Source organism: Suncus etruscus, chromosome 6, assembly GCF_024139225.1.
Source record: "Suncus etruscus isolate mSunEtr1 chromosome 6, mSunEtr1.pri.cur, whole genome shotgun sequence".
Taxonomy (NCBI): domain Eukaryota; kingdom Metazoa; phylum Chordata; class Mammalia; order Eulipotyphla; family Soricidae; genus Suncus; species Suncus etruscus.
Window position 1 is genome coordinate 105,533,500 of NC_064853.1, and position 18,610 is coordinate 105,552,109.

Consider the following 18,610-nt stretch of genomic DNA (forward strand, 5'->3'; position numbering starts at 1 on the left):
TCAAACCGAGGTCTGTCCTGGGCTAGCACACGCAAGGATGCCTTCCATCTTCCACCACTCCAGCCCCTATCTTCAGCGTTTTTATAATGTGGTTTTGTACCTTTGTTATTTAATGGAAAAAAAATAAAGCTTGTTGAGGTTTAGGTCATTTAGAATTAGCTATATATGATTAATTACGGAAATGGTTGATTTTTTTTAAATTTTTAAATACAAGATAGCCCTAAATCATCTGGTTTTAGGCATAATTTTTTTGGGGGGTTGGGTCACACCCCGTGGTGGCACTTGGGTTACTCTTGTTTCTGTGCTCAGAAATCATTCCTAGCAGGATCAGGGATATGGGATGCTGGGGATAGAACCCAGGCTTGTCCTGGGAAGGCTGCATGCAAGGCAAACACACCCTTTTGCTGTGCCATCACTCCAACTCCTTAGCCACACTGGGTCACACTGGTAGTTCACAGAGATCGATTTGACCAGAGTTGAGGGACCATAGTGGGTGCTAGGTGTTTTTTTTCCCCATTCTATTTATTTATTTATTTATTTATTTATTTATTTATTTATTTATTTATTTATTTATTTATATTCTTTATTTAAGCACCTTGATTACATACTTGATTGTAGTTGGGTTTCAGTCATATAAAGAACATCCCCCCTTCACCAGTGCAACATTCTCACCACCAGTGCCCCACATCTCCCTCCTTCCCCACTCCCTGCCTATATTCAAGACTGGTATTCTACTTCTCTCACTGAGCCATAATTTTTTTTTACTTCAAATCTGTTTCTTTCATGCGTGACTGCCTCCTTCCCTTTCTTGCCTCTCTCTTTCATATTTTTTCTTCTACACTACTGCTGGGTATCGAACCCAGGGCCTTTGCAGAGCAAGTGCTCTGCTACATTTCCCAGACAATTACCTTCCTTCCTTCCTTCCTTCCTTCCTTCCTTCCTTCCTTCCTTCCTTCCTTCCTTCCTTCCTTCCTTCCTTCCTTCCTTCCTTCCTTCCTTCCTTCCTTCCTTCCTCCCTCCCTCCCTCCCTCCCTCCCTCCCTCCCTCCCTCCCTCCTCCTCCCTTCCTTCCTTCCTTCCTTCCTTCCTCCCTTCCTCCCTCCCTTCCTCCCTTCCTTCCTCACTTCCTTCCTTCCTTCCTTCCTTCCTTCCTTCCTTCCTTCCTTCCTTCCTTCCTTCCTTCCTTCCTTCCTTCCTTCCTTCCTTCCTTCCTTCCTTCCTTCATTCTTCCTTTCCTCCCTTTCTCCCTCCCTCCCTCCTTCCCTCCTTCCTTTTCTCCCTCCCTCCTTCCCTCCTTCCTTTTCTCCCTCCCTCCCTCCCTCTCTCCCTTCCTCCCTCCCTCCTTTTCTCCCTCCCTTCCTCCCTCCCTCCTTCCTTCCTTTTCTCTTTCCCTCCCTCCCTCCTTTCCTCCCTCCCTCCCTCCCTCCCTCCCTCCCTCCCTCCCTCCCTCTCTCCCTCCCTTACTTCTTTCCCCCCTCCCTCTCTTCCTCCTTTCCTCCCTCCTTCCCTCCTTCCTTCTCTATTTTTTGAGTTGTAAATTTGTTGACTAAATATTATAGAAGTTTAAAACTTGAAGTTACAAAAATATGCATACATTCTGTTAAAATAATCTAATCTCTTTCTTAAATGAGAACATTGAGCTAGTTGTTTGTGTGACCTTCCAGAAAGTTTCTAATCATTTAAGATTATATATTATTTGTACCTTTCAATTTTCAGTTCAACAAAAATATGCTGCTATACATTTTACTTTCTAAAGGAATTCTACCTTAGATATAGTTTCCTTTTATAAACTGCGTGCGCGCGCGCGCGCGCGTGTGTGTGTGTGTGTGTGTGTGTGTGTGTGTGTGTGTGCGCGCGCGCATGCGCGTGCATGCGTGTGTGTGAGTGTGTTGGTTCCAGTTTTTGGATTCAGGACCTCACTTGTGCTCTACTGCTGAGCCACATACCCTACTGTTTAATTTTCTTTAGTGGGTGATTTGTGTTTCTTCGTATGGCTGTATTATTTATTCACAAGCTCATTGATGGCTATTTGCATTGCTTTGAATGTTTCAGTGTGCTGTAATGCATGGCTTTACATGGATGTCATGTGGCTTATGTGCAAGCATATCTGTATGACACATTACGTGAGATTGATAGGTTTGAGGTTCTATAATTGAAATTTTCTTTGCTGTTACTAAATTAACCTTTTCTAGAAATTGTACCTATTTAAATTTCCCCAACAATGTGTATGTCTGTTCCCTCGCAAATCCATAATAGTTCTTTCACTACTGTTATATGACTAAATTAGTATTTTTTTTCTTTGTAAAACTGTTTTGTTTTTAAACACTTGAATTTGCCAGTTTCTTCGATAGCTGTTGAGTTTTGCTTCTGTCTTAAAAAAGACTTACCTACTTTGAAATTATTTAAAAATGCCACCTTCTTGGGGGGTTAATTTCTTATTTATTTATTTATTTTTGGTTTTTGGGTAACACCTGGCAGCGCATACAGGGGTTACTCCTGGCTCTAGGCTCAGAAATTGCTCCTGGCAGGCTTGGGAGGCCGTATTGGATACCAAGATTCCAACCACCATCCTTCTACATGCAAGACAAAAGCCCTACCTCCATGACATCTTTCCAGCCCCGTTAATTTCTTATTTTAACTTCAATTCACGTGAAATTAATTTTGAGGGTTTATAAACTAACTTTCATCCCTTAAGACTTAGTGTTCTTGTGCGATTTATTGGATAATCCCCTTCAAACTGTCTGTAGTATTGCTAGTATCAAGCGTTACAATCTTTTTCAGTCAAGCAGTATCTTTTCTGTGGGGGGCCCACACCCAGCAACACTCGGGTTACTCCTGGCTCTGTGTTCAGAAATTGCTCTTGGCAGGCTTAGAACTGAACCCTGTTCCATTTCAGGTTGGAAGCATGCAAGGCAAGAGCCCTACCGCTGTGCTGTTGCTCTGGCTCCAGTATCTTTTGTTTGCCTTTTTTTTTTTTGTGTGGTTTTTGGGTCACACCTGGCAGTCTCAGGGGAAACTCCTGGCTCCATGCTCAGAAATCGCTCCTGGCAGGCACGGGGACCATATGGGAAGCCGGATTCGAACTGATGACCTTCTGCATGAAAGGCAAAAGCCTTACCTCCATGTTATCTTTCCGGTCCCTGTTTTATACTATTTATTCAATTAATCAATTGGCCTCTTTTTTAATTTTGACTCTTTGGGCCCCTGCCCTTCCCCAATTTTTGCCCTTTTAATTGTTGGATATGTTTAATAAATGACACATAAGATTGATGGCCACACTTTATTACTTTTTTCAAAAATTTTGGGGCCACTCCTTTAAGGGTGTGAAATTTTAGTTCAGAGATTAGGGGTTGACCTGGGTAGTGCTTAGGAGAGCATACTGCTAGGAATCAAACGTGAGTTTTGTGCAAGCAAAGTATATGCTCAGCCTGTTGTGCTATCTGGTCATCCATGTTTAGTGGAAAAGGTTTTGGAGCTACACCTGGTGGTGCTCACAGCCCACTCCTAAAAGTGTTCAGAGGACCGTGTAGTATGGAAATCAAATCTGGTGCTCTCACATACAAACCATGTACTCAGCCTTGGGGGAGGGGGCATAACCGGTGATGCTCGGGTTTCTTCTTCTGGTTATGCGCTCAGAAATCGCTCCTGGTTTAGGAATCCATATGGGATGCTGGGGGATCAAACCGCGATCAGTTCTAGGTTAGCCGCGTGCAAGGCAAACTCCTTACTGCTTGTGCCACCGCTCTGGCCCATATTCAACCTTTTGAATGATTTTTTCAAGGCTTCTTTTTCCATCCCCCTTATTTCGTCCCTTTTCTTCTAGCATGTTGGGTGCTCTGTATGAACTTGAGGCTTCACCTGGGACTTCACTTTTTGGCTTTGGTGTGCACCAGAAGTGGCACCCTTTGTGGTGCTCACATAAGTATACTTGTGTTACTAGGGATGGCAGGCAGCAGAGCTGCCAGAGTAATGCTTCGTGCATATGAGATGCTGAGAATTTGAACTCTGACCAGACATACACACTGCAGGTTCTCTAAGTCTCTGTGTTACTTCTCTGGGCTTTTCCTCGTGGATTTTGAGGAAGTTTTGTTTTTAAATATAAGAATGTTCACACCAAAAAAAAAAGTTTACACTAAAATAAAATTCATGTCAAACTTTATTGAATATGCAGTGTTTTCTATTCTCTACTTTACTCAACACACTCATACACACACACACACACACACACACACACACACACACACACACACACACGCACGAACGAGATTTTGGGGCCATTTTTAGTGGTGCTCAGGGCTTGCTCCTCACTCAGGGACCAGTCCAGGCAGAATTTGGGGGACCACAGTCTCCTTTTTCAGGTGCTCATTCTATATACTCGATCTGTACTAACCATAGTCTATAAACTATATACTATACTTAGTATCTGTAACTAACCCACCGCACCAGTTTATTTTTTTTCCTGAAACATATTATGGAATTTTCAAAATGTAAACCTTTTGCTAACCTGAAATACCCTTTTCTTTCTTTAAGGTAACACAAAATAAGTATTGATGGAGTTAAAATTTATGGGATTGAATTTAGCTTGAAAGATGATTTTTTTGGGTTGGTTTTTGATATTATCACTCAGTCTGTGAAGACTGATTTTTGGGATAGAACTTTCTTTGAAGTTATTTAATTACCCAGAGGATAAAATTCAATTTTCAATGAGCCTGCTTTAGACTACATCATTTATCTTAACTAGGCTGTTGCTAATTAATAACTTAACTAGACTTTTACTAATTTTTGCTAATTGAAAATGACTAATAAGTGATTTTAAAAATTATTTTAATCTGATATATCCTTTTTTCTTTTTCTAGCTTGTGAAGCTTTGTATTGTGATGATTGATACAGGAAAAGCCTTCTGTGTTGCAAATAAACAGTTCATGAATGGGATCCGAGATCTGGCACAGTATTCTAGTAAAGATGCTGTAGTTGAGGTTAGTACTTCTAAAATTACAGTTCAAGTGATAAATGCAACAAGATAATCAAGTATATCTCCATTTATATAGGTTTTAATGACCCTTAAGTAGGCAACTATTATCACTGTTACCAGCCTATTCTAAGTAATCATGTTTTCTAGGATGGTTAGAAATGGATTTGCATTGTGAATGTGTTTACTTGTTACTGGGTGATTCCAAACCTCTGCCAAGTGACCTGAGGGTGGGGCTTTGAATTATGCTTACAAGTAACTGTTTATAGAGGTTATGGTTATAATATACGTGTCTAACTGCACATGCGGTAGCCTTCATAGGAATGTTCTGTTCAAGTTCATGGTTGGGGTAGCATAGAACCTTTGCTATATTGTGTGATATCACAGTACTTCATTCATTTGGAATAATAACTTGTGGAAAAAACAAACAATAACTGGTAAACTGGTTATTTGATATGGACATACCTAAATGGGCACAATGTTGATAGATTTGGTTTTATCTTTACATTTATATAGATTATCACTATAAGTGTAAAGGTTTTACCTTTACATTTATATAGATCATCACTATAAGTGTATTGCTGTTAATAGGAAAGGACTCTATATATGTTTTACTGTTCTAAAGTTTTCCTATTAGATGTAGTCATGCCTTGACTGTAGAGCATGTCTATGATGTAGTGAGTTTGACCTTTAACTAGGTAGTATCATTCATTTTGCAGTATAGCTGTAACTTGAGTTTTCTGAGAAATACAGAAGTGACATTTTTGTGGCCTGCCTTTATAGTTCTTAAATGATTTGGTTTTCTTTCTTTTGTTCTTGTTTTCTCAGACAAGTTTGACAAAATTTTCTGACAGCCTTCAAGAAATGATAAACTTTCACACAGTAAGTATCACTAAGTAGGTGTTAATGAGTCCAGATTAATATTTAGTAATTTCCTTGAGTGGCAGTATTTTATGTTAAAATTCAGTAACTGATTTATCAGCAACCTTTAAGTTGGATGGATCTTAAATAACTCTGTGTGTGTGCGTGTGTGTGTGTGTGTGTGTGTGTGTGTGTGTGAGAGAGAGAGAGAGAGAGAGAGAGAGAAAGAGAGAGAAAGAAAAGAGGAGACACAGACATTTTATTTTCTATTCAAATATAAGAAAGTTAATATCAAAGAGTTACATAACCAGGAAGTTGTTTTATGTTCATTTTTTCCCTTTGTGTATTTGTTCAAGAATTAAAAAAAAACATTCTAATATCGACTATTTAAAAGTTGCTTGCAATGTATTTCTTTTGTCCAGTCAATTGCATATATTAAAGACTTGTATTTTGAGTTATTTATTTATATGTTTACAAATTAATAGCACTTGTCCTTAAAGTATGAGGGATACATATACTTTAGAAATATCCTCATTAGAGATAGCACAGCGGCATTTGCCTTGTAAGCAGCCAATCCAGGACCAAAGGTGGTTGGTTCGAATCCCGGTGTCCCATATGGTCCCTCGTGCCTGCCAGGAGCTATTTCTGAGCAGACAGCCAGGAGTAACTCCTGAGTACCGCCGGGTGTGGCCCAAAAACCAAAAACCAAAAAAAAAAAAAAAAAAGAAATATCCTCATTAGTTCTGTAAATTTATTTTAAAATAGAGTAGCTAGCTCATAAGCATTATAATTTTCAAATTTTCTATAAGGCTTAACTTGTATGACTAATAATTATTCATAATTTCAAAATTAATTTATTAACAGCTCTTTATAGCAAGAGTATCAATACATTTTTTTTTTGTTTTGTTTTTTTGGGTCACACCTGGCAGTGCTCAGGGGTTACTCCTGGCTCTACTCTCAGAAATCGCTCTTGGCAGGCTCGGGGGACCTGATGGGATGCTGGGATTTGAACCACCGTCTTTCTGCATGCAAGGCTAATGCCTATCTCCATGCTATCTCTCTGGCCCCTGTATCAATACTTTTTTTTTTTTGGTTTTTGGGTCACACCCAGCAGTGCTCAGGGGTTATTCCTGGCTCCATGCTCAGAAATTGCTCCTGGCAGGCACGGGGGACCATATGGGACGCTGGGATTCTAACCGATGACCTTCATGAAAGGCACATACCTTACCTCCATGCTATCTCTCCGGCCCCAGTATCAATACTTTTTAAAATAAAATGATAAATTTTGGTTGGAGGCCATGAGGATCTGAGCGCAAATTTGGAATTTGCTCAACCATTAATCTCCCCCAGCTCATCTCTTTCTATTTCTAAATGTTAATTTTCTTTAGGCACAGTGATTTATATAACTCTTAATATTTGGATTTTTCTGCCTGGAACATTCACCAATACACCCTTCTTTTTACTTCCTTTCACCATTTCCACATGTCCTCCCATATCTCCCAGTCCTCCTCCGGTTTAGAATAAAATAGTTTCAAGAGTATAGAGGCTTTTTAATTTAGTGCTATTTTATTCATGTGCACTTAGTTTCTTGGACCAATTTTAATCATAATTTTTATTCTCTTTCTAAACCTGAAAGCAGACATTGTAAAGAACATTGTAAAAAATAAGATTAATTAAAAATTGGATGAAGATAGACTACAAAGATTGAGTTTAGGTTTAATTTATTAACTATCATTTTTTTGGTTAGTGTATTTATCACTGTATTTTGTTTACTGTTCTATAATATAGAATAATAGAATATACTATCCCTCTGTTAAGGATGTTATGTGTAAGGTTCTGGGGAGTGAAAACACTTTGTAGTCTGTCAGTTGACATATAGTCAAGAAAATGGAGATGCTTAGGGTATTTCTGATGTGAAGGTTGTAATATGGAGAATTAGTTACAAGGTGTCAAAAGGATTGGAAAAATGTAAAGGCTGTTTTATGACCTGGTGCTAGATATATGTGGGAGATGACTATCTAGGGCTGGAGGAGTAAAAGTGAAAGTGGTGTCTCCTAGAATTGATTACAACCTCACTGTGAGAATGTGGCCATTGTTATCTAGCCCGGAAACAGGAACTTCACTTCTTTTTACTGCTCTAGAAGCCAAAGAACCCACTGACCTGCCCAGATCGATTACTATGTTGATGTAGTCGGACTCACAGTTGCTCCTTGATAACTTTGGCAGAAATTAAGAAAAAAAGTGTTTTTTTTTTTTTTTTTTGGGGGGTGGGTGGGGGGGAGTGTTTGAGTCATTCCTGGCAGCATTTAGGGGTTGCTCCTGGCTCTATGCTCAGCAAATCGCTCCTGGCAGGCTCATGGGGACCCTATGGGATGCCGGGATTCAAACCACATGTAAGGCAAACACCTTACCTCCATGCTGTCTCTCCAGCCCAAAAAAAATGCTTTCTTTTGATGTCTTTCCTGTTTCTTTTTGGGGATAGGGAGCCTTCCCAGTGGTACTAGGGGCCACTGTAGTCTAGACATTGGTTCTTGGGAGGACATGTGGTACCAGGGGCTCAAACCCAGTTCATGGGCTTACTCCTTTGAACTATTTCTTTGACCCTTAATCTAATGACTCACATTGGCAGATCTTAAACTCTGAGCTGGGAATGATGTCTGGGAGATCTACTTACATATTTCTTCCCTCCCTTTCCCTCCCTTCCCCTCCCCTCCCCTCCCTTCTCCTACTTGCCTCTTTGGTTCCTTCCCTTCTCCTCCTCTCCCTCTTTCTTCCCCTTCCTCTTTCCTTTCTTTTCTTCCTTACCCTCTTCGTCCCCTTTCCTTTCCTCTTCCCTCTCTTCCCCTTCCCCCTCTGATCCCTAACCTCCTCTCCCTGTCTTTTCTTCCCCCCTCCCCTCCTCTCTTCTGTCCTTTCCCCTTCATCCACTTCCTCTCCCTTCCCTTCCCTTCCCCTCCCCTCTTCTACTTTCTTCTTCCTGGACTCTGCCCCTCTACTCCACTTTCCTCTTCTCATTTTGACTGTACATCAGACTTTTCTCAGGGCTTACTTCTGTCTCTGTGTTCAGGGATCACCCCTGGCAGGGCTTCAGGCTCTAGCAGGCATGCTAAAGATCTACCCAGGAACTCACCAATAATTTTCAACCTCGAGCCGCATTCCTTCTTTGTTCTTTGAATATACCAATATTCTGATCTTTTGGCCATTGTGCGTTTGTTATGTTTATTTGGAATAGTCTGCTGGTGCATCTATCTCTGACTAGCTTTCCTCACAGTCACCCATCTCTTTGTGGTCTCCTTCATGAAAATAAACTTTCCTCTGTTCTCTGCCTCTCAGGAGAAGTCTTCTTTCTACACCCCTCCCACCACCATGGTAATTTTTTTTGCCATTTTGCTACCACCATTCACATACACACTGGTCAGTCATATTCTCTATCTGTTCTGTTCTTAAATGCATGCATTTTTTCTTTTCTGTAATTTCTATGACTGCAAGTGTTTGTTCTGTTCACTTCTGGCTAGTATCTGGAAAAAATTCTTGGTAGAAAAGAGTTACTCAAGCCAGGGGGAAGAACACAGAGATTATGGATTTACAGAAACTCTTTACTGTGTTCATAAATCAATGACAGTATAACAAATATCAAATACTTAATACTTTTTTAATTTTCTCTTCTGCAGTCCTTTGTTTCGTGAGAGGTTCTCTTTTTGATCATGAAACTTAAGGTTTTAAAAATAAATCTTCTAAAAAGATCTTTACAAAGGAAGCAGTAATCATTGTCTCGCCTGCCTGTGTGTCCTGACCGGATCTGAAGTGTCAGTTGGTTAGCTTTGTGTGTTTATGTGGTGTCATTATATGGCTATCCTGGGAAATTCGACACTACACATGAATGGTCTTACTGCTTTTGTCAATTTACTCCCCACATTTCTTTTTGTAGCTGCTCAAAACCTTGTCTAGTATGATGATGTCTGACCTTGATTTACTTAATTTTCTTTCTTCTCATAGCTGCTTCGCTTATCTTTGGTTCCTGGTATTTTGTTTTTCTGTAACAAATACTTCTCTCATCTCTCTCTCTCCATCTCCACTCATCCTCTCTCTTCTCTCTCCTCATCTCTCTCTCTTCTCTCTTTCTCACTAGAAGTGACTTGTGGTCTACTTGAAACTGCATTTTATTTCTTGCTTGGCAAAGGTTTTCTTCCTCATACCTCTGTATACACACTAACTGGAATAGGAATAAGGATGTCACAATCCTTGATTTACTGCCAAATGCCAATTACTTGCATAATTATCTTCCTGGGGAAGCTTTGTTGTTGTTGTTGTTTTTTTTTTTTTTTTTTGTGGGTCACACCCGACAGTGCTCAGGGGTTTTTCCTGGCTCCAGGCTCAGAAATTGCTCCTGGCAGGCACGGGGGACCATATGGGACACCGGGATTCGAACCAAACACCTTTGGTCCTGGATCAGCTGCTTGCAAGGCAAACGCTGCTGTGCTATCTCTCCGGGCCCTGTTGGGTTTGTTTTTGTTTTTGGCCCACAACCAGCTGTTTTTAGAGATTGATTACTCCTGAGTTGGTGCTCATGGATCACTCCAATTAGACTTGGGGGGACCATATGGGATTCTGGGATCAAACCCAGGTTAGCTGTGTGCATGGCAAACATCACACTGCTGTAATACCTGTCCAGTCCCTAAATCATTAAGATTTAAGAATGAAAAAAAAAAAGATTTAAGAATTACCTCAGAGCCTTTTGTTAAAATGTAAAAAATTCTAGTTAGGGGTCAGAGCAGTGGTAAGCACAAGCGCAAGCGGTAAAGTGTCTGTCTTGCCAGCGCTAGCCTAAGACGGACCATGGTTTGATCTCCCAGTGTCCCATATGGTCCCCTAAGCCAGGAGCAATTTCTGAGCGCACAGCCAGGAGTAACCCCTGAGCATCACTGGGTATGGCCCCCAAACGAAACAAAAACAAATTCTAGTTATTTGCGATGATTTTTAGTAATAGACACACCAATGAAATTATAATAATTAACAGTTAATTAATTAATAATAATGAATAGAATTGCAGGGTAAAGAAAGTTTTGCCAGGTTATGGCAAAATTGCTTTTCAAAGGCGGTATTGCTATAATCTGCTTTATATTTTGTAGCTTTATATTCTGTAGGTTATAGTACATACACTAAAAACGCCATCTATAAAATACCTTTTGGTTTTATATAATTGAAATAATAGCACCATTTATTATTAGCCAAGATTAAATGTACATTGGGGTTAGATTATCTAATCATTAATACAAATAATTTGGATTACTCTGCAATATAATTTCTTTGTAAAAACAGATAAAACTTTCTTATTCCTTATAGAATGATAATTTCCAATGTTTATTTTTTAACTAATACTTTTCCAGAGCTGGTAATCTCTGCTACATATACTGTGTCTAGTGTTGTACTAATGGCTTTACCTATAATTCTGTTTTCTGTAACTTCACTGAGGATTCTTTTTTTTTTTTTTTGTTTTTTTGGGCACACCTGGCAGCGCTCAGGGGTTTCTCCTGGCTCTATGCTCAGAAATCGCTCCTGGCAGGCTCGGGGGACCATAGGGGATGCTGGGATTCTAACCAACGTTGTTCTGCATGCAAGGCAAATGTCCTACCTTCATCTATATCTCCACCCCACTGAGGATTCTTTTGAAGTCATATATTTTCTCTTGGTATAAGGAAAATATAATGTTTATTATATTATTATTGTTTGCAAAATTAAGCTTAAAAGTTGAAATGCACAAAATTATAAAAATATATGACCCTTTTTGTTGTTTCTAAACTTGACTTCCATGTTACATTTGTCTATTCACTTAAGTGGTTTTAGGTAGTGAGACTCTTCAGTGATGACTAACCTTATTGAGCCCAAGTGCCCAAACTGCTGCACAATGCCCGGTCCTCCCAATAGCCAATCCGGCCCTGTTGCCAGGTGAGCTGCAAAGCAGACACCAGCACACTGGCCTTCTGCCACGCCACATATCTTAATTGCAGACCTTCCCACGTGCCAGCTGCAAGGCCTTCGTGTGCCACCACTGGCATGCGGGCCATAGGTTCGCCATTGAGGCTATAGGTCATTACTTTCTCACTGTTCTCATCTCCTGGACACTGACATAAACAGTGTCATATAACAGGTAGTTATATTATATGGGACACTGAGAAATCTTCAGGGGGGCATGTCATATTTTTGTGTGTATTAGTGGAAAATGTTTATGTTTCAGATGCAATTATGACAAAGTTAATACTTAACTGGCGGCTGGAGCGATAGCACAGTGGCTGACCTGGGACGGACCTGGGTTTGATCCCCAGTGTCCCATATGGTCCCCAAGCTTGCCAGAAGAGATACCTGAGATACCTGAGAGCCAGGAGTAACCCCTATGTGCTGCTGGTTGTGATCCCCAAACCAAAAAATACAAAAACAAACAAACAAACAAAAAAAAACACCTTAAGTGGCTTCTTTAAGAACTTAATTTTGGGGATGATATTACATATTGAATATGTACAGTAAGATGTTTAAAAATAGTACTATTTGTTAGTGGTCCCAAGAATGGAATCACACGAACCTTACACTCGTCTCATATATCCTTTAAAAAAAAAATATATATATATATATATATATATATCCTTTAAAAAATAGGGTAATAGGGCTCGGAGAGATAAGAGGATTAAGGTACTTGGCTTGAATGTGGCAAGATTCGATCTTTGGTACCACATAGGGTTTCTGGAGCTCTATAAAGAATGATCCGTGAGTACAGAGCCAAGTATAAATCTTGAACACCATCTATTGTGACCCCCAAACAAACAAAAGCAAAAACCAGCCTCCCACAGTGTCCTTCCAAGAAAATAAGAATGTTTATTGCTTGTATTTTGTATTAGTAATACGTAACATATACATTTTTAAAAATAAGAGCAAACTAATAGAGTATAATTATAAAAATAAGATGAAATATTGATAATGAATGGCAAACAGTTGTGACTATAAAATAGTTTTGGATACTTCAAAGAGCTGTGCCTGAGGGATTGATACATATTTGTGTTAAGGTAATAATTACTTTATTCAGATAGTTAAAAGTGTAAGTCATACAAATAAATGACTCCAGTGGTTAATTTCTGAATGGCTTAGCAAATGGTTTATCAACATTTATAAATTTAAATTGGTATAAGGACATAAGTATCAGTTTCTCTTATTTGATTAAAATTACTAATTATCTCTGTTTAATAACCACACCAGAATTTAGTGAGCAATCTGTGGGTTGGATTTGTGACTCAGCAATAGAGCACTTTTTTTTCCGCATGTCCTTAGTTTAATCCCTAGCATAGGGAATGGGGGCTAGAAGAATGCCTGTATCATTTATTTGGTGAATAAATAAATGATCTGGTGTCATGAAAAGGAAGACAAATAAATACTGGATGATCTTATTCATAGGAAGTATACAAAGAAGCAAAGCAGGAAATAGACCATGTCTAGTGAAAACTAACCTGTAGCCTCTTCCCTGCAGTGCTGAGGTTACCTAATGGGGGAAGTTAGTGAAGGAGGAGTGTCTTTTAGACTGTGGTAGATAGATATTCTGTTTTGGTGGGGCTATGGCATATGCCTGGAGTATATAAGTATTACACACTTGTGAATTGATTTTGCCTCAATACTAAAGAAGTAGAATCTAAGTAAAATTTTTGGGTGGTTCTAATCAGTAACTAATCTGTTTTCTGGCATTATGAATTGTAATTTTTTTTTTTAGAATCTATGTAAATGAAATATTTTGTCCATTTTCTTTCAAGGTAATAATGGAAATTTAGTCATTGTACATATTCATATTTCCTTCCTTTTAATTGCTTAATACTATTTGTGTTTTAATTTTTTAATCCATTTTATCCATTATTTGTTTATCCATTTATCTATTGATGAATGTATTAGTTTTTTTTTTTTTTTGGCCACACCTGTTTGATGCTCAGGGGTTACTCCTGGCTAAGTGCTCAGAAATTGCCCCTGGCTTGGGAGGACCATATAGGACGCTGGGGGATCGAACCTCAGTCCTTCTTTGGCTAGCGCTTGCAAGGCAAACACCTTACCTCTAGCGCCACCTCACCGACCCCAAATGTATTAGTTATTTATTGCTATATAACAAATCATCCTGAAAACAACAAATATAGTGTCATAGTTTTGAGTCCTGGAACTTTAACTGAGGTCTTGGGGGTGATTGATTCTGACTTGGAGTCTCTATGAGATTGTTACTAAAATGTTGACTGGAGTCTGGGGCCATTTATTTGGAAGACTTTATTGGAGCTGGATAATCCATTCTATGCTACGACATCTGTCACCCCATTGATTGCCAGGGTTGATTAGGCTGATCTGGCCAGCTAGATCCTTCCTTCATGTGCATCCCTCCTGAAGCTGCACGCTTGGTTTAAGAGGATGGCCTTCCCCGAATAGAGACCAACAGTCTTAGGTCGAGAGTATAAGAGTAGCTGTGCTCCCCTTTTAGAACCTCAACATTCAGCATGAGAGAGAGAGAGAGAGAGAGAGAGAGAGAGAGAGAGAGAGAGAGAGAGAGAGAGAAAGAGAGAGAGGAGAGAGAGAGAGAGAAAAGAGGAAAGAGGGAGGGAAAGAAAAAGGAAAGGAAGGAAGGAAATATGAGAGAGAGGAAGGGAAAGAAAGAAAAAGAAAGAAAAGAAAAGAAAGAAGAAAGAGGAAAGAGGGAGGGAAAGAAAAAAGAAAAAGGAATGGAAGGAAGGAAATAAGTAAATAAATTAGTCCTGGCTCAGGGAACTATATGGGATGTAGGGAACTGAACCCAGATTGTCTGCATGCAAGGAAAATGCATGTTGTGCTATTATTCTGTTGTGCTATTGCTTCGACCCCAAAGAATGATGTTTTTATTATTAGAACAGCTGAGTTTTTTTGTTTCATTTTTATGTTTTAAATAAAAGAGTTTTATTTAGATAAATAAGGAGAAAAGATAAGAAAGAGAAAAGTGAAGAGAGTGAAGAGAGAAAGAATGGGTTTGGAGCCAGAGGAGAGATTTGGCGCTGAGAGCACACATCTTATGTGGGCAGATTTCCAAGATAGAGAATAAACTGCCTTTTCTCCCTGATTATAGATTTTTCTGCACATTTATCTGACCTGTCTTTCAGACTCTATGTAAAATACTTTGAAATCCCATGACTGACTGAAAATTTCTTCACACATGTAGCTATCAGTTAAACATGGGGCATCATTTAAGTGGAGGCAAAATATTATTGTGAGGAATTTGTTTTTCCTATCTCTAATGCCAATTCCTTTCTCAAACCCAAGGATTTGGATTCAAAATGTAAAACATTTAAATCCCTTATGTAAATGAGTCGCCTTTTACTAAGGGATAGGGTAGTTTTAGAGTTATTTCCAGTGTGTTTTGCTATCTCAGTAAGAAATTTATTTCTAGAGTGGATGAATGGAATTTGTTATTCTTTCAGTATGTCTTCCAAAACCTGAATTAATAATCCAGGAAATTAGTTGTTTTTCTGTTAAACTTAATGTAAAAATTCAAACAGATTTGTTTCTTTTGTAAAGAAAAAATTTTTTTAAAAGATGAAGTTGAAATGAGTTTCAGTTGTCTAGAAACTTTTAGGTAGCCTTTAATAACAAATAGGTATAAATTTTGAATTGAACTATTGATTGGATTATGTGGCATTTATAGAAGTAACTGAAATTATTTTTGTTTGATTACATAATTATTATATATAACTTGTATATTTTTTCTTTTAGATCCTATTTGATCAAACTCAGAGATCAATTAAAGCACAGCTTCAGAACTTCGTTAAAGAGTAAGTCAGTTCCAGCAAAAAGACTGAACAAACAGTTGATTACACTTGGACCTTGTCATTTTTTTCTAAACTATAAATTATGGAAGACGTTAGTATTTCTGTGTTTATTATTATTATTATTATTATTATTTATTTATTTATTTATTTATTTATTTATTTATTTATTTATTTTTTGGTTTTTGGATCACACCCAGCAGTGCTCAAGGGTTTCTCCTGGCTCTATGCTCAGAAATCACTCCTGGCAGGCTTGGGGGACCATATGGGATGCCGGGATTCGAACCACTGTCCTTCTGCATGCAAGACAAATGCTTTTCCTCCATGCTCTCTCTCTTCATACAACAAAGAATTTTTCTCCTAAATTACTCTTTAGTACCTTTCTTTGTACTATGAAATAAGTAAGATACTAGCACCTAATATTATGGATATAAACATTACATAAATGAATAATCTCTCTTGCTTGTGGCATACCCTGGTTTAATCCCTAGCATCAAATATAGTACTTGAACACTGTCCAGAGTGACCCCTGACTACTGAGTATGGCCCCAAATAAAAAAAATTAAATAAGGGGCCGGGCGGTGGCGCTGGAGGTAAGGTGCCTGCCTTACCTGCGCTAGCCTAGGAGACGGACCGCGGTTCAATCCCCCGGCGTCCCATATGGTCCCCCAAGCCAGGAGCGACTTCTGAGCGCATATAGCCAGGAGTAACCCCTGAGCGTCACCGGGTGTGGCCCAAAAACCAAAAAAAAAAAAAAAAAAATTAAATAAAAACAAAGTAAAGTGGTTCAAGTACTCTCAATTATTGTAATTGTGACCAACCTAAGCCTTCATATGCTATTTACTTGGAAGAGAAGATAGTGGAATGTGTGAGAATGCATGATGATGGTGCAACTTTTTTTTTGCTACATCTGAGCTTTTTGTTTATTGTTCATCACATATATGTGAAGTAAAATGAAACAGTATCTGAACTTTTGAGACAGGAAAGTTCTCATTTCTTCATTAATAATCATTTTTCTCTTTTAATTTTTGAGTGAGATTAAAAGTATAGGTAAGGGCTGGAGAGAAAGCATGAAGGTAGGGCATTTGTTTTGCATGCAGCAGGATGGTGGTTTGAATCCGGCATCCCATATGGTCCCCTGAGCGTGCTAGGAATGATTTCTGAGCGTAGAGATAGGCATAACCCCTGAGCGCTGCTGGGTGTGACCCAAAAACCAAAAACCTAAAACCAAAAAAAAAAAAAAAAAAAAAGTATGGGTAAAATTGATCATGACATAGTATTCAGAATAAATTATACTTATGAGCTAGAAATAGTGTCATATCTCATTAACACAATTGCACTACTATTTTGGTGGCTAAAAAAATTCTGTACAGAAGATAATGTTTTGCATGTTCTTTATAAATTATAATTATATAATTATACATATTATATATAATTTATGAATTATAAATTTATAAATAGACTAGCATTCAGAATGTGTAAATGCAAATTTATAGCTTTTAGAAACAAAGTTTAGTTCTATTTGTTTACTTTATTATATTTATTTATTTATTTTGGTTTTTGAGCCACATCCGGTGGCACTCAGGGGCCACTCTTCGCAGGCTCGGGGGACAATCTGGGATGCCAGGATTTGAACCACCCTCTGTTCTGGGTCTACCGTGTGCAAGGCAAATGCCCTACCGCTGTGCTATCTTTCCGGTCCCTACTTTAAATGATCAGATTTAAGTTATTTTATTTAGTTTCCTGAACAGGAAAAGTAGAATTTAAAAAAATGTCATGTTCATTATTATATCAAGGGTTTTAGACTTTCAGACTATTGAAATGAATATCTTTTACTGGTACAACAATTCATTTGTTATTTAAAAACCAGGAGGGTGAGTCAACAAGGAGTTAATTTCTGAGTGCAAAGCCAGAAATAACTCCTAGTCCCCTCCAAAAAAGGTAGGGGGGAAGGAAAGGGTTTGGGTCACCTAGTAGTGCTTGGGCCACTTCTATTATGTTGCTTATGGGACCATGTGGTTTGAACTTGAGTTTCCAATATGCAAACCATGGTCTCAGCTTGTTGAGCTGGGCTTTCTGGTCCTAAAGTTCTTTATCAAATGCTTTGTGTGTGCACGTGTGCTCATGAACATACATAGATATGTTTATTTTAAGAAATTTTTATGCTCTTAACTCAAATTCCCTTTAATAAGGATTAAATGTTTCTTAAAATGTGCCATTTTAAGAAGGGTAAGTCTTTAAAAATTTTGCATGATTTCTAGAATTTATTGTAAGGATTAATAGGTAGTAATTTCTGAAGGAGGAACCTTGAAATCTGCTTTTATTTATTTATTTATTTATTTATTTATTTATTTAGGCAGTGCTGGGGATTTAATCAGGGGTCACACTCATGCAAAACAGATGTCATATCACTGAGCTCTAGCTCCAGCTCAAATCTGCATTTTTAACAAGTTCCTTGTTGTGCTATGATGTGAATCATTTGGCTATATATGTAGTGTCCTCAGATTTGTTTTCTGAACAATAAATCAATTTTGTTTATTTTTCTTTAGTATTATGTATTATAATCATATAGTAATGTTCTTAATATTAATTTGATCATTTATTTCACCTTAAATTTTATTAATTAAAAATGTTAACTGGAGTGATATACAGTTAAGAAACAATATATATTTTAATTGGAAGAGTTTTTGAATGCCAATGCATAATGACTACTGAAGAGAACAACATAAGAATTAAATTCAGAAGGTTATTTTGATAGATTTTCTTTAGAAAAGTTTTCATTAGCTTCACTAATTTAATTGTTTTAGAGATCTGAGAAAATTTAAAGATGCCAAGAAGCAATTTGAAAAAGTCAGTGAAGAAAAAGAAAATGCATTAGTGAAAAATGCTCAGGTACAAAGAAACAAACAGCATGAAGTTGAAGAAGCCACAAACATACTGACGGCAACAAGAAAATGTTTTCGACACATAGCTCT

The 18,610-nt window shown here is 38.2% G+C and overlaps 1 protein-coding gene across 4 annotated transcripts in view; it reads left to right on the forward strand.

Annotated features, from left to right (window-relative positions):
• ACAP2 (ArfGAP with coiled-coil, ankyrin repeat and PH domains 2) overlaps positions 1-18,610 on the forward strand; it is a 150,958-nt gene that overhangs the window by 65,186 nt on the left and 67,162 nt on the right. For all 4 annotated transcript variants that reach the window (XM_049775942.1, XM_049775945.1, XM_049775944.1 and 1 more), the window contains exons 3-6: positions 4,856-4,975; positions 5,797-5,850; positions 15,583-15,641; positions 18,443-18,610. The exon at positions 18,443-18,610 is cut by the window's right edge and continues 16 nt beyond it. In XM_049775942.1, coding sequence (XP_049631899.1) covers positions 4,856-4,975; positions 5,797-5,850; positions 15,583-15,641; positions 18,443-18,610 — 401 coding nt within the window. The remainder of the gene's footprint in view (positions 1-4,855; positions 4,976-5,796; positions 5,851-15,582; positions 15,642-18,442) is intronic.